The sequence below is a fragment of the Lampris incognitus genome, chromosome 12 (genome assembly GCF_029633865.1).
Source record: "Lampris incognitus isolate fLamInc1 chromosome 12, fLamInc1.hap2, whole genome shotgun sequence".
In the NCBI taxonomy this organism is placed as follows: Eukaryota; Metazoa; Chordata; class Actinopteri; order Lampriformes; family Lampridae; genus Lampris; species Lampris incognitus.
Window position 1 is genome coordinate 12990166 of NC_079222.1, and position 27787 is coordinate 13017952.

General features: G+C 46.5%; 1 protein-coding gene across 1 annotated transcript in view; it reads right to left on the reverse strand.

The window, feature by feature from the left end:
• Positions 1–27787, reverse strand: part of lamc3 (laminin, gamma 3) — a 168902-nt gene that overhangs the window by 18517 nt on the left and 122598 nt on the right. The window contains exons 12-13 of the mRNA XM_056291207.1: positions 25430–25657; positions 690–878 (exon numbers count right to left, since the gene is read on the reverse strand). Coding sequence (XP_056147182.1) covers positions 690–878; positions 25430–25657 — 417 coding nt within the window. The remainder of the gene's footprint in view (positions 1–689; positions 879–25429; positions 25658–27787) is intronic.

A 27787-nucleotide genomic window follows, 5' to 3' on the forward strand; every position in this document is an offset into this window, starting at 1 on the left:
CTGCATTATGGATTATTACATGATCAAACTCCACTGACCATGTCTCTCCATTGCTGATTCAATTACACTGGCCTCCTGTGTCACAGCGGATTAATTTTAAAATTGTGTTATTAATATTAAAAGATCTTCATAACCTATCTCCTGCTTATCTCACAGACCTCCTTCAGACTCCATCTCACTCCCTCTGGTCTTCACCAGCAGGTCTATTGGCCCTACCAGCCATCAACCTTAGCAAAACCGGTACCAGGGCTTTCTCCTATGCTGCACCCAAACTCTGGAACTCCACTCCCCGTCAGATCCGCTTACTGGACTCCATTACAGAACTGCTCTGAAAACCAACCTTTTAAAACAAGCATACTCACTTTAACAGAATCAGTTGTTAATACCATCAAATTCATCTTTTTTTTTAACTCCTGCTGATGTATGCTCTATTGCTTATTGTGTGTTTTATTGTTGATTGCACTAATATTTTTTACTGCTTTGGTTTATTGTATTTGATGTAAGGTGACCTTGAGTGTCATGAAAGCCGCCTTTAAATAAAATGTTTATTATTATTATTATTATTGTTTTGAGAAGTGTTACACAAATAAGTTTATAACAACAACAAAAACAACAACAATAACAAAAAAATAATGATAAATAAAACACATTATACATTTTTTGGTCAGATTGCAGATGGTTCATCTTACCAGTCTGTCCTGTAGGGCAGTTGGTACAGACCACGTCCCCTGTCTCTGCTATCTGGGCACAGCTGGTGTGATCTGGGCAAGGGCAAGGTTGGCAGTCACCGGGTGTGCCAATCAAAGGGTTGCCATAGTAACCGTCCATGCAGCGTTCACAGTTCAGTCCCGAGGTGAAGTGAGAGCACGCACACACGCCTGAATGAAAGAGAGAAGAAAATTACTGTGTCTCAGCACACATATGCACACACGCACACACACTCTCGTTTAAAGACACAAAACCACACCTGTCTGCATAGAGCATCCTCTCCCAGACTCAAAATACCAGGCCAAGGAGAATGATGTTTTTATTTTCACCAGCAGAGGGTGCTGTGTCTCTGACCATGATTATGAGCGCTCCATAAATAGACAAATACAAAGCTCAACTCAGTAGAAAAACAATCCCCACATCCCACCAAAGAGAGCAGAAGACAACCAAATTCACCCCAACTTTAATTGCTTTGGGAAAATATAAGAGCCAAATTCAGACCGAAAGACCTTCAGGAAGCGAAGCAATTCCCCCCCAAGTGAGAGAGATTACCATTTTTATGATGTCCTAAAAACAAACTGTTATTTCGACAGCCTTGGATAAACAACACTGAGAGTTAAATCATTTTAAACAATTTTTCCACAGTTTGGCATCCCGTCTGAATGCTGTGTATACTGTATGTACAGAAAACATTTCTGTAAGGCTCCTCCTATATGTTCCTTACTTTAAATACTCTCCATGCAAGGCTGGTCAGCAGTACACTGCTTGAAAGTCCCAAAGATGGTAATCAGATAGTATAACCAAACTGAGTGGTAATCAGATAGTATAACCAAACTAATGAAACAACTTTGAAACATGATCCCTAAATTGATACTGTGCCAGTGAAATAGAATAAAAATCTTTATTGACACAAAAAAGTAGTTTCAAATCCTTTTTTTTTTCTTGAGACATGCAGTTCCACTCGCTCTGAGAATATGGAGAAGAAATTCTCAGTACCTTGAAACAAGGGAGAAAAGGGCAATTATTTAACCATAGTATCAAGAGAATATACAAACTGCTTTTCACTGGAAATGAAATAATATCACTACAATGGCAGATATTTTCCATTAATTAATAATGGTGGTTTGCAGACTACATGTAGAATAATATTGTGGATTTCATAGAGGGCGTAAGTATCTCTTACCCTCCTGTTAAACCGGTACAACAACGTGTCTGAACTGAAACAGCCAAAAATGGCCAGCCATGTTGTAATGTGGCATTTACATAAAAACCAACTGAGTGAAGCTTCACTAGACCTCATATATTATCAAAGAGTCAATACAACTCCAGCAAAGCCTGAATAAAAACAAGTGAATGAAAATTCCCTGAGATTTTTTGAAAGCAAAATTCATCACAAATATACTTGGCAGATGAGCTGACATAATGATGATTTTTTGAAATGTTCTACTAACTACACTATGACATTTGGTATTTGTTATTTGATTCCATGGTGTGTCTGCAAATGAGGTAATGGGAAATCATTTACAGAAGACCAACATCTAAAATGGCTCCCAAACAGATTGTATATTGCGACGAGTGAGGATGATGATTGTCTTGAGAATGACAGCACGACTTTGATGTATGGGCAATTATATATATATATATGTATGCATGTATGTATGTATGTGTGTATGTGTATATACATACATACATATATATACATATATATATGTTTACAGACAGCTAAATAACATTATGCCAGACATCCAGGTGGCATGGTTGTCTATTCTGTTGCCAACCATCATGGGGATCGCCGGCTCGAATCCCCGTGTTACCTCTGGCTTGGTCGAGCGTCCCTACGGTGACAATTGGCAGTCTGCAGGTGGGAAGCCGGATTTGGGCATGTGTCCTGGTCGCTGCACTAGCGCCTCCTCTGGTTGGTCGGGGCGCCTGTTTTTGTTTGGGGGGGGGGGACTGGGGGGGAATAGCGTGATCCTCCCACGTGCTACGTCCCCCTGGCGAAACTCCTCACTGTCAGGTGAAAAGAAGCGGCTGGCAACTCCACATGTATCGGAGGAAGCATGTGGTAGTCTGCAGCGACCGGGATGGCTCGGAAGATTGGGGAATAATGGGGAATAAAATCAAAAACAGTTTGTTTTTTTTGCCTTTACTCTGTTGTGGCCCACAGCGTGAGTCACCGAGAAGCTCTGAACTATAACTTCAGACAATCGGATACAGCAGTGAAAACATTCCCACATCTGGGCGAGCGCTTCTTCATTTAACCATCAAAGGACAGCTCGGTCCGTGGACACTATACTGAATGTTAATTTCCAACATGTGTGGGTGATGAAACAATGCCTGTGAAATGACTTTAATCCTGTCATCATCATCATTAGAGGACATAATTATCCTGCTGCCTGATGGAGTGTACAGTATATGGGGTAAAAATCATCACCGGCTTTCTGTGGCGAGGTTAGGTGAACATGACTTCTAAGCATGTGGAGCACTTAATATCAATAACTCCTCCTTGCATTAAAGAGTGAATCTTTCTTGAATTGCACAATGCACCGCAATGACACTGATGGTGTACGGCGTCAATCCCCAATGAGGCATAGTAAATTTAATGGTAGCAGAAATGTGCTGACTTTACCGACTGTGAAGATGACTGAGCATGATATGAGACACAAGAGCCACTAAGGGCCTCCTAGACTCCATTATCATTCCACTACCTCCTCTGAAATGCAAACTGAATGCATCAGAAACTCAAACTATTGATGAATGGAAGGTCCGCTCTATTGACACCATCATCATAATCTCGAACATTTCATTAAAACCCATGCAGAGCGTCCGGGGAGTATGGCGGTCTATTCTGTTGCCTACCAACACGGGGCTCACCGGTTTGAATCCCCGTGTTACCTCCGGCATGGTCGGGCGTCCCTACAGACACAATTGGCCGTGTCTACAGGTGGGAAGCCGGATGTGGGTATGTGTCCTGGTCGCTGCACTAGCGCCTCCTCTGGTCGGTCAGGGCACCTGTTTGGGGGGGGGGGGTGGTGCGTTCCTCCCACGTGCTACATCTCCCTGGCGAAACTCCTCACTGCCAGGTGAAAAGAAGCGGCTGGCAACTCCACATGTATCAGAGGGGCATGTGGTAGTCTGCAGCCCACCCCGGACTGGCAGAGGGGGTAATTGGCCGGATACAATTGGGGAGAAAAAGGGGGCAAAAAATAAAGAATAAAAATCCATGCAGAATAATTTTATCAACAAATGACTGACTGATTAATTAATTTATCCTTCATCCTTAGGAATCGGGAGATTTCCCCCGATCATTAATCGTGTCGAACTGTACGAGCTGAATTTCATGACTGCTTTGTGTGGCGAGACCACAAAACCCTGGCTAAGCTGCGCCAGACTCCTCTCGCCTCCCCCACTCTCTGCACTGCCTCAGCAGTAACAGGCTTTTCATGCTATACTCTCACCTGAACCCGGTGCTCGTCTGTTCCCTGACAGCACAGAGATGTTTTTGTATGGGAGACACGCAGCCCGGACTCTGAACAGCAGCCCTTCATCATGTACACAATGCAACCCCTGCTCGTCTTTCTCCCACCGCTCATACCACTTGTAACTCAGCCCCTTGCATCCTTACACTCTGCCCCCTTACAGTACCCTCTCTTCAGAAATACACAGATACTCAGCGGATGCGCTCCATTGAGGAAACCACTCATGGAGGAGAGAAATGCATCGCTGCATCCTAGCCAGAGGAGTGTAGACAGACCCTGCAGATGGTATTTATCACCAAATGAAAAGCCGGCAAATAGGCCTCACTTTCTGCACTCCTTTCTACACTTCCAGGCTTTGTCGTGGATTTCTTTTTTCCTTTTTTCTTGTCAAGCAAACTACCATGAATAGATATCCCTACCAGGAGAGCAGATGGAGTTTAGAGGAGAGGCGTTAGGAACTGAAAAGCTTTGACATTCCTCCGAGGAACCCAGCACGCAGGATGTCACACAACCAACCCCCCCCCCCCCCATTTTCAGTCCATCGACACTTTTAATATTTTTCTTCAAAGACGTGTCTTTATCATTTCCCCTCATCTTGACAGGTCGTCCTGAGGGTAATATAAATATGTTATTTGGCTCTTTTTTATTTTTTATTTTTTTGATGTTTCAAGAGCAAAGGAATACATGCAACTCTAAGGGTGCAATATCTTGAAACTGTGCAATACCTCCTGTACATTCGGCATGTGCAATAAAATACGCTGATTTGGTTAGTGCAATACGCAGACTGACTATTTATCTAGCTCAATAGATATTACACTTGTTTTTACACTTATGTATACATTACCTATATGTTGACTGTGCTGCAAATGTGTATCTATTTGTATTTTGCTTAGTGGTATATATTTTATTTTTTAATTCTATCATTATTATTAGTATTATTATTATCTTGCTTGCACCACTGGGGAATTGCACTTAATTTCATTGTACAGCTGTGCAATGACAAATAAAGCCATTCATTCATTCATTGAAAAAAAAAACAGCCTACCAACCTGTTTGGAAAATTTTAAATTAAACACCTTTTGAGCCACATTAAGAGGCATTTCAAAATCATTATTGAATGGGTCCTTTATTAGGCTAGTTGGCTCAAGTGAAATGCCTCTTAGAACCACTTAGAAAAATTATAAAAAATACAACTTTTCCCTTTTTTTTTTTATTTCAGCATCTCACAAGCACCAAATGGTAAAACTGATTAAGTGTCACGAGTATGAACTTATCAAGGCTTCTGTGTATTTTCCAGTAGGGTTTGCCTCCTTGGGCTAGTGGAATACTAAAGAGCTTTGGGGAAAAGGAATATATTTTCTAATGCAATGTGAGCATCCAGTTGCAGTAGTGGAAGTTACACAGAGAGAGAGAGAGAGAGAGAGAGAGAGAGAGAGAGAGAGAGAGAGAGAGAGAGGGAGGGGGAGAGAGGGAGAGACAGAGACACAACGCAGTCGGAGGTGCAGTCGGACCCCCTAGGTCCCGGGATGGAAAAGTTCTCTTGCATGTTTGCGGGGCTGTTTGATGCTAATGTTACACTCTAATTTGACACAGATGTGCTGCCAGCGCCTGCTTGCAGATGTGCCATGTCAGCGGGAGTCTGTATGAGAGAGCTAGCGATGAAGAAAGGAGAGGAGGGGGGAAGTTGAAAGAAACAGGAAGTGGTTTCACTTTCTGCCCCCCCCCCACACACACACCACTATAGTTGTTCAATATGGATGAGTTTGGAAATAACTTTTGTCAGACTGTGACTGTGTAAAAATAAACACATCAAGTCCTGTTTTATGTGTAAAGGCTGTCAACTTAATTGATTTGGGCACATCTATGGCAGGACTGGAGTAGCAGTGGTGGTGGCACCATGAGGCTATACCTCATGTTGTCTCACATGCCAAATTATTGGATCACTGTTGCAATGATGTGACATTAATAACCCATCTAGGATCTCTCTGTCTGATGGAATTAGTAATTTCTCTAACTTACGGATTAACTGTTTCACCAACTTATATATTGCTGATAAAATGTCAGTGCACTAATTGGGTGCAACATACCCTACCAAATGATTGGCATTAAATGATTCTGCCAGACTACAAATCAGGTTGTTCTAAGATTTCACTTATTCGGAGTTTGCTTTGCCGTGTCACATGGGAAACTTAGACACAGCAAGGGAAATTGTACACATACACATGTTCAGAATTCTTGGTATATTGTCAACTCCCATCAACCCACTCAACTCGTTACCATACTCTTGGATATGACCACTGACCCAGCCATATGCCACTGGATTCGGAGCTTCCTGTGGAGCAGGCCACAGAGGGTGAAGGTTAATAACCTAACCTCACACCCTCTTACCCTCAGTACAGGTGCTCCTCAGGGCTGTGTTCTCTCCCCCTGGCTGTTCTCACTTTACACCACCCACTTTACACCCACAGATAGCCCTGTGAAAATAATAAAATACGCAGACGACGCAACCATTGTAGGCCTCATCTCCAACAATGATGAAGCCCAGTACCGCACTGCAGTAGACCAAGCTGTCACTCGGTGTGCAAACAACCTTCTGCTTAATATAGTCAAAACCCAAGAACTCATTATTGACTTCCGATGCATGGCGAATCCTAAAACACCCACACAAATGAACGGAGACCCCATCACCACCACCGACTCTTTTAAATTCCTTGGAACATACATCAGCAATAACCTGAAGTGGAAAATTAATGCTGAACACATCATTGCAAAAGCCCAACAAGGACATTACTTTCTTAGGCAGCTTAAAGAATACTGGATCAAACATCAACTGCTCGTTCTGTTTTACTCAGCCATTATCAAGTCCATCATAACATCTTCTATTACAGTATGGTATGGTGGCATGGACAGTCAAACACGGAAAAAAACCGCAGTGGATTGTCAACAAGGCAATCTTCCATTTTTACATATGAAAAATATACAAGAATTTTTTTTTTTCTTGAGATATCAATGAGTATTTTGTTCCGGTACCTACTGAGATACACATTGGAGGCATGTCTAAGTGCAATTATCACAACTATGCCCTAGCAAATGGAAGCCAGCTTGGACACTCTCGATCAGAACAAATATTTACAGTGTGCAGTACACTGCATGCTGCCTTGAAACGCCTTACCCATGTTCTTGTTAATCATGTTAACAACGTCATATTTCATGTTTCATGTCAGAGGATAATTTTTTGCAAAGCCGACACCAATCAGGAAAGGTTGGTTGCACGACTACTACTACTACCACTTTTGGCTGCTCCCGTTAGGGGTCGCCATAGCGGATCAACTGTTTCCATTTCTTCCTGTCCTCTGCATCTACCTCTGTCACACCAGCCACCTGCATGTCCTCCCTCACCACATTCACAGACCTCCTCTTTGGCCTTCCTCTTCTCCTCTTCCCTGGCAGCTCCATATTCAGCATCCTTCTCCCAATATACCCAGCATCTCTCCTCCACACATGTCCAAGCCATCTCAATCTTTCCTCTCTTGCTTTGTCTCCAAACTGTCCAACCTGAGCGGTCCCTCTAATATAATCGTTCCTAATCCTGTCCTTCTTCATCACTCGCAGTGAAAATCATAGCATCCTCAACTCTGCCACCTCCAGCTCCGCCTCCTGTCTTTTCATCAGTGCCACTGTCTCCAAACCATACAACATAGCTGGTCTCACAACCATCTTGTAAACCTTCCCTTTAACTCTTGCTGGTACCCTTCTGTCGCAAATCACTCCTGACACTCTTCTCCTCCCACTCCACCCTGCCTGCACTCTCTTCTTCACCTCTCTACTGCACTCCCTGTTACTTTGGACAGCTGACCCAAAGTATTTAAACTCATATGCCTTCGTCACCTCCACTCCTTGCATCCTCACCATTCCACTGTCCTCCTTTTTGCACAGGAGGGTTTCACGTCTATTCAGTTAATTGTACTCTGCTGGCCACAAGCACCTGGAAGTGCCATGTGCAAAACCCAGAATAATTAAGCTCTTTCTGTTCCTTGTTGTTTCGTAACATCATATGCATGTTCCTCGCACTGACATTTGTGCAGGGCCAAACTTTTGAATAATTCACAGAGGTTTTGCATAGCTAAATGTCATGCCCACTGCCGTCTGGTTGAGGTTAAGGAATGGAAGCTGTTTGGTCTCAGAGATTGTGAATGGGAACCGACCACAAGGGGGTCCTGCAGGAAAAAAAAAAACACATTGAAGGCAACCCAACAAAGGCCATCAAACAAGAAAACCTGTCACATTGCATCAATTAGAGCACAGGCAAGACCGAGGCCGAAAATGCTCCTCATTGCAGTACTCATTAGAATTCCTGCTTAAAATGGAAGATGTTGTGAGCTACTGTTTGCCAACAAAGCGCCGCACTAGAATGAGGAAGGCAGGGCGCGCATTCCCCGGATGTCTGATTAAATGCCATCTTCAGCTTTCTAAGGACATTAGTCGGAAAATCTATGGGAGGAAGTTGAGGCAGACATACTGATAGAGACTGGGACTGGCTCTAGCAGTGGCTTAATCAGGCTCCCTAATCTCTCTGGTGGGCCATATTTGTTGCAGGCTAAAGCCCTGAGATACCCTGCCTATCACAGTATGAGGGGATATGAGCTCAGAGAGCCAGAGGGGGAAAAAGAAAAGAAAAATGGAGGAATATGGATATGGATGCATTCAATGTGCTCCCCCCCCCCACTTGTCACAACCAGCACATTTATTTCAGATATACAAACATAACTGCAACAAAAAAAAAAAAGGAAAACACAGAACATTCAGCCTCTGCTTGCCTCAATGTCTTTCCAGTTGCACTGTCAGAGATGTCTGATTTAAAAGGGTTCGCGTGCTCGTCCCCTGATGGAATTAGTGCAGAGGCGGAAAAATAAACATAACACTGCATCACCATGAGAAAGAGCAACAGAGGACATTTCCCTTGTCTAAAACCAGCCTGTCTGTTGGTACAAATAATATATTTTATCTCTATGACTGACCTTCAGAAACATAAAACTGACTAGGTACCATAAAAATACTTCATGGGAGAACCAGCCCAGAGCTCTGCCTCCTGAAACGACAAAAAAAAAAAGAAGAAAAAAGAAACTAATAAGTTAGTAAATTGTTATATGAATGATATAATGATGAATCAAAAGCACTACTGGTTACTGGACCTTGCCTAGCTGTTGGGTAGTATATATTTTGACAACAGAAAATAATAAAGGAGGACATCCTCAGATGCCACCTTACTCTGGAAATGCCACCAGTGTATTTTTGCTGTGGTCCACCATAAATACTTGTGTAGACCTATTAGCACGGTGGTCTATTCTGTTGCCTACCAACACGGGCATCGCTGGTTCGAATACCCGTGTTACCCTCTGCTTTGTGGCAAACTCAAGCATCCTGACTAGGCGAGCATTTGTGATCTCTGATTACGTCATCCTAGCATAATTGGTGCCGACATGAACAACAGTGTTGCTGAAAGTAGTGGTCCTGGTTTCCCTGCTCCTCCCTCTGTGATGTCAGCACCCTAAGATTATCCTATATATGGAAGACTGGACCAGATAAGCAGTGAACCAAGGGGCATCCGGGTAGCGTAGCGGTCTATTCCGTTGCCTACCAACACGGGGATCGCTGGATTCGAATCCCCGTGTTACCTCCGGCTTGGTCGGGCGTCCCTACAGACACAATTGCCCGTGTCTATGGGTGGGGAGCCGGATGTGGGTATGTGTCCTGGCCGCTGCACTAGTGCTTCCTCTGGTCTGTCGGGGCGCCTGTTCAAGTGTGTGTGTGTGTGGGGGGGGGGGGGGGCGTTGGCGCTAGAGGGAGTAGCGTGATCCTCCCACGCACTACGCCCCCTGGCGAAACTCCTCACTGTCAGGTGAAAAGAAGCGGCTGGCGACTCCACATGTATCGGAGGAGGCATGTGGTAGTCTGCAGCCCTCCCCGGATCAGCAGATGGGTTGGATGACCGGGACAGCTCGGAAGAGTGGGGTAATTGGCCGGATACAATTGGGGAGGAAAAGGGAGGTGGTGGTGGTGGTGGGGGGAGAGACCAAGAGCAACAAAGCCACTGTGACACAGCGGCTGAAAGCGCTACACGCAGCAGAAACTGCAGTGTTTAGCGCATCGTGTGTTTTATTTGTGTAAGTGATTAATGAGTGCTCCCCTGCCGTGTGGGCTGCTGAGAAAATGGAGTGTGTCTCCTTTTATTTATCTATTTATTAAAACAATCTCTCTCTCTTTCCTCGCCACACTTCCTTGAGCCTATGGTTTACGGCCTCTGCTCAATTTTATGGATGGCGTGTATCCAATTAACAGACGGAGGCACGGAGGAGCGCACACATACCTTCGGAGCAGTGTGTGTGTGTGTGTGTGTGTGTGTGTGTACGTATTTGCAGACCGCTTGTATGAGCATATTGGAAAACGAAGGCACACCTAGAATTCTGCAAACATGCACACACACATGCACACACAGGGATTCATACAATAGTAAGGGGCTATGATTCTGTGTTTTCTGAAGGACATATGCTTGACTTCATTATCCCGCAGCACCGGCGCTCGCAATTTGCTCGTTCCACCGCAAATATTAACATTTCCAATCTGTTGTGTTGCGCTACAGCAAATAGAAATGACACGACTCAGAGAGCGTTAATAAATCATGATTATGAAGCACCATTGGCTGCAGCATCGCCTGGCAGCCAGTGAATAAACCGCATCCTTATTCTGTCTACGGGCGCACCCGGCACGATGATGCAAGCCGTTAGGTAATTATCCAACAATTTTTTTTTGTGTCTTTAATAGAAGGAACTGTACACTGGCCTGGCCGTCTGGTGACTAACGATGAAGAGGGCGTCTCTCTAATCAACTTACTGTGGTAGCTCCCCTTGACCTGAACCTATAGATTTTTTATAAATGACTTCAGTTGTTGAGCATTAGGAGAAAAAGAAAGCCACGAGTTCCTCTGAAGTTGATGTGCCGTCATCGCCCAATTAATCTAGAAAAGGGCTTATTTTCAGACGTGTGCTCCCCTGATATTCCACTGATGCAATTCAACCCAAAAAAAAGCTTTATACCCAAGGACACAAAGCACCAGGGATTTCAAACTATGATCCCCGGGACACCTCTCGTTCCTTATTCAAGTCTTTCATCACCATCCATTTTTTTTTGGTATGGTCTTGTAAAACCTCTTGAAAGAGATATTTGTGCGCGCGTGTGCATGTGCGCGTGTGTGTCTAATAAAAGACATGCATTGCGTCAGTGAGGGCTTGTCAGGGGTCTATTTTATTTACAAACCTTAGGAGTTACTAAAATATGCTAAACGGCTGCTGTGATCAACCCACTGGGCTGAAAACCAAACCGACTTTGATGTAAAACAGGTTCATAAATACGTGATTTCTAACGACGCTAATGGCAACCGTTTGTGCGTTCGCCCACAACCCACCACATCTCCCCGTTTACAATTTGCAGCTTCGTTCAGCGTCTCTCCAGCTCGCCATTCTTTACCCTTATTTGAAAAAAAAAAATGAAAAAAAAGCAAAAGCAAAACGAAACCACCTCCTTTCTACATTAAATCCATTTTTATATTCCTTTCCTCCCACGCCTGCTCTCTATATGATTACTTTCTGTTTGAGAAGAGGAAGTCCAACAGAGGAAGGTAAGGGTCGGGATTAGATCAGAATTTTAACTTCTGTTACACAGAAATGTGCCTCCAAGTTATGGATCTACAAGTATCGTGCTCTGGATATGACGGTAATGAAAGAAAGACGGGGATCGCCGGTTCGAATCCCCGTGTCACCTCCGGCTTGTTCGGTAGTCCCTACAGATACAATTGGACGTATCTGCGAGTGGGAAGCCGGATGTGGGTATGTGTCCTGGTCGCTGCACTAGCGCCTCCTCTGGTCAGTCAGGGCGCCTGTTTGGAGGGAAGTAGGTGGAATAGCGTGATCCTCATATGTACTACACCCCCCTGGTGAAATGCCTCACTGGCAGGTGAAAAGAAGCGGCTGGCAACTCCACATGTATCGGAGGAGGCATGTGGTAGTCTCCATCCCTCCCCTGATCGGCACAGGGGGTGGAGCAGCGAGCAGGACGGCTCGGAAGAGTGGGGTAATTGTCCAAGTAGAGGGGATAAATAAACAAATGAATGAATGAAAGTGCATGGAGGAGAATAGACAAGGAGAAAATAAAAAAAGGGCATAGGACACCAAATAGTTACCCAAGGTGAAAGAGGAAGACTGCAAGGAAATGGATAATCTGAGGCCAAGTGGGGAAGCAGACGGAGCGATTTAGAAGAGTGAATAGGAGCGAGGGAGACACAGGCAGACAGACAGACAGACAGACAGACAGACAGACAGACAGACAGACAGACAGACAGACAGACAGACAGACAGACAGACAGACAGACAGACAGACAGACAGACAGACAGACAGACAGAGACAAATCAAGACTGGGAAAAGGCAAGAAAGACACAGGAAATCTGCAAGCAAATTAGACTTCATTTGCCAAGAGGCAGCTAACAAGCCTAATTAGAGGGGGAGGCAGGCAGGCAGTGACACCAGCCCTGCTTCCGGACCCGACACACACACACACACACACACACACACACACACACACACACACACACACACACACACACACACACACACACACACACACACACACACGTTTAGACACTTAAACAAACACAGACATGCACACAATGCACATAAGGCTGCAGGCAACTCCTAACTAGGTCAGATCTCTGTCTGAGACTTAAGTCTGAGGGTAGGAAAGAGAGGTGGAGAAGAGAGGGAAGAGGGGGAAGAGAGAGATTGAAGAAAGATAAAAGATAGAGGGCAGGGTGTTGTATGGGAAAGTTGTTTTTGCAGTGAGTGAGTTGGGAATGAAGACAGTCAGTGATTAAGTCAAAGAGAGCAAGACAGAGAGACAGAGTGAGAGAGAGCGAGAGAGAGAGATAGAAAGAGAGCAAGAGCGAGTGAGAGAGAGAGAGAGATTTGATTTTCAAAAGTGCATTTATTTATTTTACATTCCAGTCAACAGCTGATACTCAGAATCATTTGTCTCATTGTAATCCAGCTCATCAAATGGAAAACAAGTTTCAGATCACGTGTCACTGAGTAGTTCAAACATGGTGTTTATAAAAACCAACAGGTGTTCAAATCGTCCACACTGTAAAACAATGAAAAACTCTCTCTATGGCCCTGCAGAAACATTGTGGGGGGGGAGAGAGAGAGAGAGAGAGAGAGAGAGAGAGAGAGAGAGAGAGAGAGAGAGAGAGAGAGAGAGAGAGAGAGAGAGAGAGAGAGAGAGAGAGAGAGATTTACAAAACACATTATCAGAGAAAGAGAGAAAGAGAGAAAAAAAAGTTTTTCGTCAAGTCAGCACTACTTGCACAGCCCAACATCACAAACACAAATTTGCCTCAGGGGGCTTTAGAGCAACACAACATCCTGTCCTTACACCCTCGCATCGGATGAGGAACAACCCTCCCCTCCAAAAATAAAAAAAACCCTTTAACAGAGAGAAAAAAATAGGAAGAAGCCTCAAGGAGAGCAACATAGGAGGGAGCTCTCTCCCTCCCAAGACGGAAAGCATGAAATGGATGTTGTGTTTACACAATTTACAGAAGAAAGAAATAAATAAAACAAAAGCCAACAATTAGAAAAAGAAAATCAAGTCTTCGTCATCTCCCACTGAGCACAATATTTCCCCCTATTGCCCATTTAAGGCTGAAAGCCTCTAAAATGTCTACAATTTGTAGTAGGCGTGCTCCACCCTGAGCCAAGCCCTCAGCATTCCTATAAGAACCGGCACAGGGTCCACACAGTCTACCGTCCGGGCCCTGTTCTTACGGCTCAGCCAGATGGCTAATTTGGCAGTAGTTGATATGAAATGTATAAGTGTATGCGTACCTTTCTTCCTGGCTAGGTATTTGGGACCATATACAAACAACTTAAAAGAAAGGAAAAAAAAAAACCTTCTCCAAGCCCAAAAACGAACCAAACACACCGACCAACCTAGGACACTGAACAAATAAATGTGTTTCACACTGCAAAAAATAAATAAAAATACACACCTCTATGTGATCAGGATCCAGGTGTGCTCTGTGTCTGTTTGTGGCTATCTCTCCGTGCGCAATCCTCCAGTGGAGGTCAGCTGACCATTTTTCAACCAGTAGCTTGTACAGGGACCGCCAGCAGCCTTCCAAGGAAGAGCCTGGGCCAAAAAACTCAGACCACCTCGACGCTTTCATGGCTTGCAGAGACTGAAAGTGTTTCACCTTCACACACAGGGTGTAAGTTGCCTTTTTTTCCCAAGTCTTCAAATTTGTCCAGTTGTGGGGTCGTGAAAGAAAGGAATCGGCCCTCTACCTCCTGCTACTCCCCCACATTAGGAGAGACAGTCAACTGTGGAAAGCTATAATCCACATCCTCCTCCCAATGGCCAGCTAGCTCACAATTCTCTATAATAAATATCCTCAGGTACTCTGGAAGTGACGCACACATCTCCTCAATAATATGACTCAACAACCTGGTTCTGATTTTGGTGTGTTGTTGCAGGGTCCCCAAGGGTGTCAGCAGATGTCCCAGCTTCAAACATCCGGTCTCCTTCAGAGAACATCGTATGCTGTCTGAAGACAGGTTCCGGGCCGGAATGAAGCTATTACGAAACAGTGGTTCCTCAAACAGCCTGTGATATCTGCCTCCTCCAGCTTCAGCAGAAACAGTTGCTTACTGTACCTCAGATGACCAGCTGTCCACAGGATGAGCTTGGCTGTGTCTAGCCACTGCACAACACAGTAGTAAAGCAGTCTCTGTGCGGTCTTCAGCCTAAAGGCCATCACTCGAGAGGTAATGTCCACAAGACCCTGTCCTCCTTCTTCCACTGGCAAGTATAAGGCAGGGGCTTGGATCCAGTGCTGTCCTTGCCAGAAAAAGTCCACTATGGCCCACTGATTGTTCGACCTCCACCTCTTGGTGGAGGTCGAACAATCAGTCTTTGCCACAGCATCGAGGCAACCACGTTATTGGCAACCAAAACATCTATATGACAGCTAGGGTAACAACCATTTCCATTTACACAACTTGGCACACACTTTCTCCATCAACCCCCCCCCCCCCAAATTCTGCCTCTGATATCCTCTGTACCTATATATATATATATATATATATATATATATATATATATATATATATATATATATATATATATATATATATATATTGTGGAGTTAGAAAACAACGAGACAGGAGACGTGAGAGTAGACGTAGTCGAGGTAGTTTACTAGCTCCAACTTTACATGTCATATATTCGACAACGACACTGAACTCTCTGGACCGGAAGCGGAAGTGCATTCTCTCTTAGGTGAATGTCTCTAGTTATATAGATGTGGGTCACCACACAGGCCCCCCCAGAATTCACCTACACAAAACAATGCAAAACAGCAAAAGCGCAACTCATGAACATAAAAATAGACTCTACAACAGAACAGTCAATGACATAGTGCAAAGTCACGGGGAAAACAAGTGACGAGTCGGGGGGTGGACCCTGCGGCCATAACGGCTGCGCTTCACAGGAGGGGAAACAGATGGGGCCGAAACCCGGGCCATAGGCGGGGCCGAAGCAGGAACAGAGGCAGGTGCCGGGGCCGACCTAGGAGGGCGTCCCCGCCGCGGGGGTAGGGCCAATTGCATTGGCTCCCCAATGTCCAAGTGAGCAGGCTTGAGACGGTCTATAGCGACCCGCTCCGGCCTGCCCCCCATGTCCACCACAAAGTTCTTATCCCCCGCCTCCAGGACGCGGAAGGGCCCGTCGTATGGGGGCTGCAGCGGGGACCGATGGCTGTCGTGCCTAATGAAGACGTACCTCGCCGATGGCAGATCCTTGGGGACGTAGGACCGGGGGAGGCAGTGTTGAGACATCGGAACGGGAGCGAAGGCACCGGCAGCGCTCCGGGACGCACTGAGGTGAGAGGCGGCCGACCAGGGAGTCGTAGCATCCGGAAGAAACTCCCCCGGAACTCGCAGGGGCTGGCCATACACCAGCTCAGCGGAGGAGGTCTGGAGGTCTTCCTTCGGGGCCGAACGCAGGCCGAGCATGACCCATGGGAGCCGGTCCATCCAGTCGCAGCCAGTGAGGCTTGCCCGCAGAGCGGCTTTCATGTCCCGATGGAACCGCTCACAAAGTCCGTTGCTCTGCGGGTTGTACGCCGTAGTGCGGTGGATCTTCATCCCCAGGTGCTCAGCGACCGCCGTCCAGAGCTCCGAGGTAAACTGGGAGCCCCGGTCGCTCGTGATGTCACCCGGTGTGCCGAAACGGGCCACCCAGCAGCCGATGAACGCCCGTGCTACCTCTGCTGCCGTCGTGGAGGACAAGGGAATAGCCTCTGGCCACCTGGTGGCCCCGTCCACAATAGTGAGGAGGAACCTATAACCACGGGAGGGGGGCAGGGGACCCACCAGGTCAACATTGACGTGGTCAAACCGCCTCTCTGGAACCACAAACGGCGCCAAAGGGGCCTTGGTATGGCGGTGCACCTTGGCGCGTTGGCACGCCACACAAGAGCCGGCCCAGGCTCTAACATCCTTACGGAGCCCAGGCCAAACAAACTTGACGCTCACCAATTTGGTCGAGGCCTTCACACCCGGGTGGGAAAGGCCGTGGACGGTGTCGAAAACTCGGCGCCGCCAGGAAGTAGGCACCAGGGGGCGCGGTTGACCGGTGGAGATGTCACAGAGGAGGGTGGTGTTGGCCGCGTCGAACGTCACGTCCTCCAGCCGTAGCGCCGTAGGGGTCGACCGGTAGTCTTGAACGGTCGCGTCCTTGGCTTGGTCCGCTGCCATAGCGGCGTAGTCGAGTCCCAAGTGAACGGCGTTAACAACCGCCCGTGAAAGGCAGTCGGCGATGGAGTTATCCTTGCCCGACACGTGTTGTATGTCCGTGGTAAACTCGGAAACCGCCGCGAGATGACGCTGCTGACGCCCAGACCACGGTTCTGAGGTTTTGGCCATACAGAACGTCAGCGGTTTGTGGTCCACGAAAGCGGTGAACTGTCGGCCCTCCAATAGGAACCTAAAGTGTCTGGTTGCGAGGAAGAGACCCAGTAGTTCCCTATCAAAGGTGCTGTATTTGCGCTCGCTCTCACGGAGTTGTTTACTGAAGAACGCCAACGGCTGCCAGCCCCCCCCCACCCACTGCTCACACACGGCCCCCACGGCGTAGTCGGAGGCATCCGTTGTAAGGGCTATGGGGGCGGCAGGCGACGGGTGAGCTAGCAGCGCAGCGTTGGCCAGCGCGGTCTTGGCGGCCACAAAAGCCTCGTCCATCCCCGAAGACCAGTGCAGCTCGTCCTTAGACTTCTTACCCCGCAGGGCCTCATACAGGGGACGCATGATGTGGGCGGCACGGGGCAGGAAACGGTTATAAAAGTTCACCATGCCCAGGAATTCCTGCAGCGACTGTACAGTGCGGGGGCGGGGGAACATGGTGACAGCCTCAACCCTGGCAGGGAGGGGAACGGCCCCCTGTGGAGTGATGTGGTGCCCGAGGAAGGTGATGGACGACTCCCCGAACTGACACTTAGCTGGGTTGATGATGAGGCCGTGTTCGCTGAGCCTGTCAAACAGCTGTCTGAGGTGCGTCATGTGTTCCTCCGCCGACGCGCTGGCCACGAGGATGTCGTCTAAGTACACAAACAAAAATGGCATGTCGCGGAGCACAGAATCCATAAGGCGCTGAAACGTCTGCGCCGCCCCTTTAAGGCCGAAAGGCATACGTAAAAACTCAAAGAGCCCAAAGGGTGTGATGACAGCCGTTTTTGGGACATCCAGTGGGTGGACCGGCACTTGGTGATACCCCCGCACTAAGTCGATTTTGGAATAGATGGCAGCGCCCGCCAGGTGGGTAGAGAAATCTTGTATGTGCGGTATGGGGTACCGGTCGGGGGTCGTGGCATTGTTTAGGCGACGGTAGTCCCCGCACGGGCGCCAACCCCCGTTGGCCTTAGTAACCATGTGAAGAGGGGAAGCCCACGGGCTGTCAGAACGGCGGACAATGCCGAGGCGCTCCATAGTCGAAAACTCCTCCCTGGCTATTGCGAGCTTGGCCGAGTCGAGGCGTCGGGCCCGGGCGTAAACTGGGGGACCCACTGTGGTGATATGATGTTCCACGCCGTGCTTGGCCACTGCCGAGGAGAAGGTGGGTGTGGTGAGCTCGGGGAAATTTGCGAGCAGGCGTTGGTATGGATCCCCGGTGGAGAGTGTGTTAGCGAGGCACAGCGCTCCACCCCCCCCCAAGCGTGCAGGGGTATGACGCAAAAGAGACGGCATCAATCACGCGACAGTTTTTAACATCCACCAGCAGGTTGAAAGCACAGAGGAAATCCGCACCTAGGAGCGGGGTGGATACAGCAGCCATCACAAAGTCCCAGCCGAAACGTCGGCCGCCAAAACACACGTCCACATGTCTGATACCGTACGTCCGAATGGACGTGCCGTTGGCGGCGTCCATCTGGGGGCCGTGACTGTCGGTCATCGTGTCCACAGCTTGTGCTGGTAGTATGCTGCGTTGAGCGCCAGAGTCAACCAGCAGCCGCCGGCCCGACAAGGAGTCTCTGATGAACAACAGCTTGCAGTCACGGCCGGCGCCCATAGCCGTTAACAAGCGCCGGCCTTGGCGTTTCCCTGAACCCTGTAACTGCAGGGTTTGCGACACCGTTTTGCTTTTGCCCCAAACCTGGCATGGTAATAACAGAGCCCGTCGTCAGGTTGGCGGCGGGCTGTCACCGCAGCCGCGGTGTCCATATAGTCGTACACAGGTGGTGGTGGGGCGGTCTGGTGGGGTAGCAGGGCATGCACAAACTGTTGCCGGTTGGCCAGGAAAACCCTGTCTGCTTCAGCAGCCAGAGAACGGTAGTCCTTGGAGGCGGCGAGAGGAGAACTGGCCAGTGCTGTGCGTACAGGTGCGGGGAGCTGCCTCAGAAAAATGTGTGTGAAAAGAAAGGCCGGATCAGCCGATCCCAGCACAGACAGCATTTTTTCCATTAAATCAGACGGTTTGCCGTCGCCGAGGCCATTCGGGGACAGTAAACGGTCTGCCTTCTCCAGCTCCGACAGTTCAAATAGTTTCAGGAGGAATGTCTTTATAGCATCGTACTTGCCAGCAGCTGGCGGAGCTTCCAACAGTGTCATTGCTCGCGCCGTTGTCGATGCGTCTAACGCCGCCACTACGTGGAAGTACTGCGTTGCATCCTGCGTTATCCCTCTCAGCTGGAACTGGGCTTCCACATGTTGAAACCACGGCCGTGGATTATGCTGCCAAAAGTCGGGTAGCTTCACAGTAGCGGTGTAAATGCTAGCGTTAGCAATAGCCATGTTGTTAGCACCGGCGTCGTCGTTGTCAAACATATTCGTATTAGTTGTTTGATCACGTCGGGGTCACCAATGTGGAGTTAGAAAACAACGAGACAGGAGACGTGAGAGTAGACGTAGTCGAGGTAGTTTACTAGCTCCAACTTTACATGTCATATATTCGACAACGACACTGAACTCTCTGGACCGGAAGCGGAAGTGCATTCTCTCTTAGGTGAATGTCTCTAGTTATATAGATGTGGGTCACCACACAATATATATATATATATACATATAAAGAAAAAACAAAACAACCACACTTCTATCCCTCTTCTCCCCCACTACAGACAAACAGGGTGCTTCCCTCTCTCTCCACTGTCCTACCAGTGAGGCCTCACTCTTTGCACAGTTTACTTTTGTTGATGAAGCCTTCTGATATAAGCCCAGACTGTCCTGTAGTGCCTCCACATCCCTCTGATCCCTGGCAAACACATTTAAATAATCTGCATAGGCAGAAACTATCAAATGTAGGTTGTATTGTGTGCCTGACAGTGAAAGCCCGCAGAGACGGCTTCTCAGCCTATACAGCAGAGGTTCAATAGCCAGACTGTAAAGCTGCCATGAGAAGGGACAACCCTGCCTAATCCCCCTCTGCATAGGGATTGGCTGGCTCAACCCTTCCCCAACTTTCACCAAACACTCAGAACCACTGTACAATAACCCCACCCATGATAAAATATGGTCACCAAAACCAATTCCTGGAGCCCATCCTGAAGCCATCTGACCAACAGCTACAGTCAACTCCTCCAAGCTGAGTTCTCTGTCCAGGTCTGCCTTTTCCTCGATACAGCGCTGAGAAAGCCCCTCCAGCAGCTCTGCAGCACTGTCCTGATCACACTGCTCTGCTCCAAAGCGAGAAGAGTAAAAAGCCACAGCATGACTTCTCATTTCCTTTGGCTCAGTCGTCACCCTGTCACTGGGGAGCTTTAGGGATGTCATCAGCTTGCAACTGGCAACAGTTTTCTCCAAACTGAAGAAAAAAGAGCTCGGATCATCCACGTCTTAGATGTTGAGGAAACGAGACCTAACAAGGGCTACTTTCTCTCTCCTGCATGAAAGGCCTGAGCTCCAGTCTTTTTTCTTCCAACAGGCCATCAGCAGCAAAGTCTGGATTGCTATTCATAGCACACTCAATGTTCTTAATACTATCCTCCTGCTCCTGGACTGCTGCTTTAATTCTAGCAGTGGAGTGAGATGTATACTGCTGACAGAAGATGCGGTTATGTGCCTTATCCACTTCACACCGCTGTCTCAGCAAATCAAAATTAGCTTTTTTACTTTACCAGCAGACCCAAAATTGTTCAAAGCTCTGACAGAAAATGTTATCCTGCAGCAACTTGTTGTTGAAATGCCAATGTGACCTAACTTTTTGCCCAGGAGAAATTATCAAATCTACAGTGATTGATGAGACGGTAATCAGTGAATCCAACTGTAACGGAGTTACTAACTAGACTGGATGCAAGTGACTTTGAAATGTAGAACCTATCTAGCCTGGCTTGACTCACCCTGTTATACTCACCCTGGGCCATGTGTACTGTCTAGTAGTGGGCCGTTTCAACCTCAATGCATCTAGTAAATCTAATCGAGTAACTAGTCTGCCAAAGCTACCAGATGACTGAGTGTGTGGTTCCTCACTTGCCCTGTCCATGGTGAAATCAATGGTCCAGTTCCAATCCCCATCTATGATCAGCTGCCCCTGACCATACTTCTGCAGCCCATCCCTCAAAACACTGAGAAAGGCTAATCTGTCAGCCCCCTGAATTGGGGAATATACATTGACCAAACAGAAAAGGCACCCTTTAATTTCTACCCTTACAATCAGACACCTCCCCTTAACTAACGCCACAGATGATACAATTCTTGGATTCACTATTTTAGTTAGTAACACAGCTACCCCCCTTCCCCCCACTAAAGTTGGTGCCATGGTTGAGTGCATATGACCCCTTCCACCACCGCCCCCAGTCTATCTGGTCACTATGAGTTTACTGCTGAAAAAAACACATCTATCTTTTTCTGGTTCACACCCTTAAGTCACTAAAGCCCTCATGTCTGTCCCTCCCACCATTATTGTTAAAAGAGCCAACAAGAAAACCAGAAAAAAAGTATAGAGCACCCTGTGATGCATGATCATAATTTATTTCACAACTTTTATCCTTCTTACACTTTTCCCCTTCGCTGCCTTTGCCAAGGCTGTGACATGTTTCTTAAGGCGAAAACATTTTTTTCTCATCAAGCAGCTTAAAACCAACCAGTTTCTGCTGATGACCAACAGTCCTAATGAACTTATCTGTATTATTGAAATAATATTTTACTTTTACTGACTTACCAAAAGTTTCATTAAAAAACAAAACAAAAACAAAACAAAAAACAAAACACAGGTTTGTTCTCCACAGAATACAGATCTGTGCTGCAGTAATGATGTTTCACCAACTGATACACTATCAGACACTGAATTGTAATCCATGTCCTCAGCCTCACCTGTTACCTGTCTACCGGGAATCTCCTCTACACTCTCAGTATTCCCTTCAGTAGGCCTACCTCTGCCCTTTACACTCTGTCCCTCACCCCTGAGCACATGCTTATTCCCTGTCGAGTTGCCGGATGCAGCCACCTGTTCAGCTAAGAGTGTTTTTACATGCTCTGCCCCTGGCTCCGAGGCCATAGGGTGACAGCCTATTTCCTCATCTACAACCAGTGGAGCAGGCTGTTCCTCCAACTGACTCCATTCTCCTCTCCCCGCCTCGAAGACATTAACAGTAAGTGGGATGCTAGCATCTGTGGTGTTTGCCTCCGCTTGCTGTCCATGTGGACACGCGAACCGCTTATGGCTGACATCGGCACACTCAACACATTTCAACTGCCCCAAACTAGCACACACCATGTACAAGCCATGGCCATGTTTAACTCTAAGGGAAACCTCCAAACTCTGTGTCAGAGAGTCCAAAAACATAAATACCTGTCTCCTGAGTGACTGCACATGTTTTATCTTTGGATCTGTACATCTGAGATTGACAATTCTGAAAACACTGGAAAATTTACCAACCCTCTGCAGCTCATTTTCCAACAGTTTGTTGGAGATAAACGGCGGAACACTTGACACTCTGATTTGGGTAGAGGTAACCAACAATGGGGAACAGTGGTATAGATATCCCCGATAACTACACCACCAGCAATCATCTCACTAGCAGTAGGTTGCCATGACCAACTCGCTCTCCTATGGCCAACAAAACCTCCTCCACCCTCACATTGGACTCCAGCGGGACTATCCCAATCCCACGATAGATGGACGGATGGAGGTGGCATCTTAAAGGACGCCATTCCTACCAAAAACAACCCAACAAAACCACTAAACACGCAGTAAAAAGTATCAAAAAAGTTTACCTGAGCATGCACATAGGAAAGATGAAGATTACAGTGGAAAATCCGAAAAAAAAAGCAAACAATTCAAATCCCACACCAATATCATGTTCACCACCCTCACTCACACTCACGCTCACATACCTAAACTCCCAGCATGCAAGTGCAAGGAGAGAGGGGGGGGAACACATGCATAGATACATTGACTTATCAATATACCCCAAAGCCATTTTATTTTCTTCATTTACAAAATATTGTAGTTAAAGTACTGTCTGAAATATTTCACTTATCATCGTTAAAAACTGGTGTATGTTTGGTTCAATGCAGACAAATGCACTTACTCTTAAAACATATGAGTTATTCGATGATATGAGAAATATTAGTTTTAAACAAATATTGTAATCAAAAATAGTTCCAGGTTGTTGTTTTTTTATGTAGAAAGCTGGGGTGGACATTGTTGACGTTCCCTTGGGATTGTTTTGATAGGTCATGGGGAGTGGAAAACACGATTAAACCATAATAAACACAGCCTGCTTCTCTGTTGTCACATACAGTTTAAAGGAATGTAACCGGCATTTTTTTTTAATTTAGATTCCCCCCCCCCCCCCCTCCGGCATTTTTTTTTTTTACCCTTAATGTACTCACCACTATACAATGGGTCTACATGTATGTAAACCATAGAAGCAAATCAGTTGTAACATGTCAAGTATGATAATATTGTAGCGAATTTGGGAGGGGCAGCCATATGGGGGGGGGGGCGACCCGGGAACCGCCTCAGCCGGGACGTGAACCCGTGTCTCCCGCACCACAGGCGACAACAGTAACCAGTCGACTAAAGGGTCCGACCCGTTAGCCAAGGGCTAGTGAGTCTCCTTATTCGTGGTCGTTACCCTATGTACTGTAATCAAAATGCAATACTAAGGAAACATTGTCATTGGACTGTTAATATACTTTAATAAAAATTAGATAAGGTTTTTAAAACAATAATAATGGGCTGGTTCAGGTAATTTGTCACTTACCAAACTCATCACCATGATCAGTAGCACTTTTCCAGCTGTGACTTTTGGTATTGCAGCTGCAAGTGCAAGAGCCGTTCAACACAAACCATGGATGAGTTTAGTATGTGTGCATCACAAAAGGTGCTGGGCTATTAAAAATCAGCACAGACAGAGTAACGTTCACACACTAACACCAGTTCAAACATCTGTATTAAACATTATTGTCCGAGCTGGGACCTCGTCTAGTCTGATGAGTCTTGAACTCTGGTTCAAGACCAAGACTAATTTCTATTGACTCAACTCAAACAGTCCACTGAACATATGAATATATAAAAATGCAAATTAAAATGAAATATTATTATAAGTCTAACTCCCCCTCCTCTTTCAGTACAAATCTGGGCTTATGTGTTTACATTTAGATGCATTAAGGTTTGTGCTATTTATGAAAGCTCTTAATGTTGACAGCTAAAGTGTTGATGTCAGCTTACGCTTGTCTTCTTTAGCAGGGGTCGCTGGAGCTGAAAGGATGCTGGGTGTTGCTGAAATGATGTGGTGCCAACCGATAGAGTGGCATGTTCTCATATTCTCTTATAAATGTTTTAATTTACTGCAGAGAAAAGTCCAAAGTGCCAAAAAAGAAAAGAAAAGGTAAGGTCTTCTTGGCATGTTCAAAACTTACTATTCACCAGAAAGCAGTTGTATATACTACATCACACATTTGTAAGTACGCAACTCTTTTTGAACATTGTCTAGAAGGATGTGTTTATCACCCCCCTCCCCCTTTTTTTTCCCTCCCCACTTGTACTTGGCCAATTACCCAACTCTTCCGAGTCATCCCGGTCACTGCTCCACCCCTTCTGCCGATCCGGGGAGGGCTACATATTACCACATGGCTCCTCCGATACATGTGGAGTCACCAGCTGCTTCTTTTCACCTGACAGTGTGGAGTTTCACCAGGGGGACTTAGCGCCTTGGAAGATCCCGCTATTCCCCCCCCCTCCCTCCTGAACAGGCGCCCCGACTGACCAGAGGAGGCGCTAGTGCAGCGACCAGGAGGCATACCCATATCCGTCTTCCCACCCGCAGACACGGCGAATTGTGTCTGTAGGAAAATCCGATCAAGCCAGAGGTAACACGGGGATTTGAACCGCCGATCCTCGTGTTAGTAGGCAACGGGATAGACTGCTACACTACCTGGACGCCCTTATCATCTCTTATACATTTTAGTGATATGTATACACACTTTAACAGCAGGGTATGGTGATATGTCCGTTTGATTAATTAATTAATTAATTAATGACAATGTGTTGACATGAAATCTTCTTAGTTATATTTCAACTGTCTTAACTGAGAAAGTTCTCCAATGCCATAATTTTGACACCGATCCAAATATGACCGTGTGATGAGAAAAACTGTAACCTTTACACATGATTAAATTGTGGACGCACAAACACTTACCGGTTTCTGGGTGGCAGGATCCGTGCTGATGGCAGTTGCACGGCACACATGACGAGAAGGGCCCTCGGCTAGGGATGTCTCTTGTAAATCCTGGGGCACAATGCTCACAGAACTGGCCCACAAAGTTCAGGGGACAGGAACACAATTCTACCCAGGGGGCAGGAAGGTTGACTGGATGAGAGAAGAAGGCAGCTGAGGCCAGAGATACCCCCGAGAGCTGAGATGTATCTACGGAGAGAGGAAAAGCAAGGAACATACATTAGTACCGTAAAATGAGGTGATTGCAAAGGACAGTGGTAAACTAACAATAGATGCCTGAAAGGCCTGCACGGGCAGCGGTGCCGTTCAGTTTTCCCTGGGTGAAGGATGTGTGTCTGAGTGTGGTACTGTCTGAGTGTGGTACTGCCTCTTCTTAATCAGAATCAGAAATACTTTATTCACCCCCGAGGGGAAATTGTGTAGCAGCATCTGCTGCAGTGTTGTCCCAATTTCCTTGTGCCTTTACAGGTAGCTGGACTTACTTGTTTTTTTTTTTTTTTTGGACTTGTTCCCTCTTTTTCTCCGCAATTGTATCTAGCCAATTACACTACTTTTCTGTAACTGCTCCACCCCCTCTGCCGATCCAGGGAGGGCTGCAGACTACCACGTGCCTCCTCTGATACATGTGGAGTCGCTAGGCTCTTTTTCACCTTATAGTGAGGAGTTTCGCCAGGTAGACGCAGCACGTGGGAGGATCACGTCATCCCCCCCGGTTCCCCTTCCCCCCCAAACAGGCGCTCCGACCGACCAGAGGAGGCGTTATTGCAGCGACCAGGACACATACCCACATCCGCCTTCCCACCCGCAGACACGGCCAATTGTGTCTGTAGGGACGGAGGTAACACGGGTATTCGAACTGCCAATCCCTGTGTTGGTAGTCAACGGAATAGACCGCAACGCTACCCAGACGCCCCCAGCTGGCCTTACTTTAACTCCAACACTAGCACACCCACACATGCACAGAAAAACAAGAAGATAGTTAATCTAGCCACACACCTGTAAACACCAAACCTCAAGCCCACGTGTACATACATGCACACATGCACATGTATGAACTCACACACACGGAAACCTGTCACTCAGGAAAGCTCTGATATTACAAATGAGTACATCACCACTACAGAGGAAGAAGAAGATGTGGAGGAGGAGGACGGGAGAATTGGTGGAGGTATGATAGAAGTGTAAGTCTGATCTTTCTCTCTTCTCATGAATAGTGATGGGAGAAAGACAGAATTCTGAACTGAATCCCTCCCCCGTTAAGTCTCTCGGCCAGAACTGCCTCTGTTCAAAGTCCAGCAACATGTCTGTTGCCTCTGAGGACACATGGCTCAGTCATACATGTCTAGATGGACAGATAGATGGACAGACAGGCAGAAGGAAAGACAGACAAGATAGCAAATAGGGTAATAGTTTGTTGCCTTTTTGAGGAAATTAATATAGTAAAATAAAATGAAATAAAATAGGGACTCAGATATATACGCAGATAGATAGATAGATAGATAGATAGATAGATAGATAGATAGATAGATAGATAGATAGATAGATAGACAGATAGATAGATAGATAGATAGATAGATAGATAGATAGATAGATAGATAGATAGATAGATAGATAGATAGATAGATAGATAGATAGATAGATAGATAGATAGATAGATAGATAGATAGATAGATAGATAGATAAAGAGATGGAAGGATGGACGGACGGACAGACAGACAGATAGATAGATAGATAGATAGATAGAGAGATGGATGGATGAACGAATGGATGGATGGACATATGGACAGATAGATAGATAGATAGATCGATAGATAGATAACATTTGCTCTGCATGTGTGACTTTGTCACGTCAGGAATCAATGACGTGTGACTGAGTGAATGCAAAATGAAAGAAACCTGAAACAAGTGGTAAACAGCAAAAGGGTGGGAGCAGCGTAGGGGGACCTTGACTTCTAACGAGTCGTGATCCAGCCAGTCCTTCAACGGTGATGAAACACAGTTCATTTGCACCTCTGAGAGATAATCAGTAAGCTACGGCTGTCCTCTTCCATGACCGCCTTCGCTCCTGCCACTTACTCTCCTTCCTGCCTCCTGAATTCCATTACCTTATTCAATGGAAAATGTGCAATTAAAACAGTTTTTAGACAGTGAACTTTGTATTTGAATTAATATGAAGCTTTTCATCTGGAGTCTCAGTATGACAGTACACTCCAGCAACCCATTTTCCAAACCCTCATCACACCGATCAAGATTTTAATTTCCCAGAATGTCTTTGCTGCAGCTCGACTGCCACGGCTATTTAACAATGTATGAGCATGT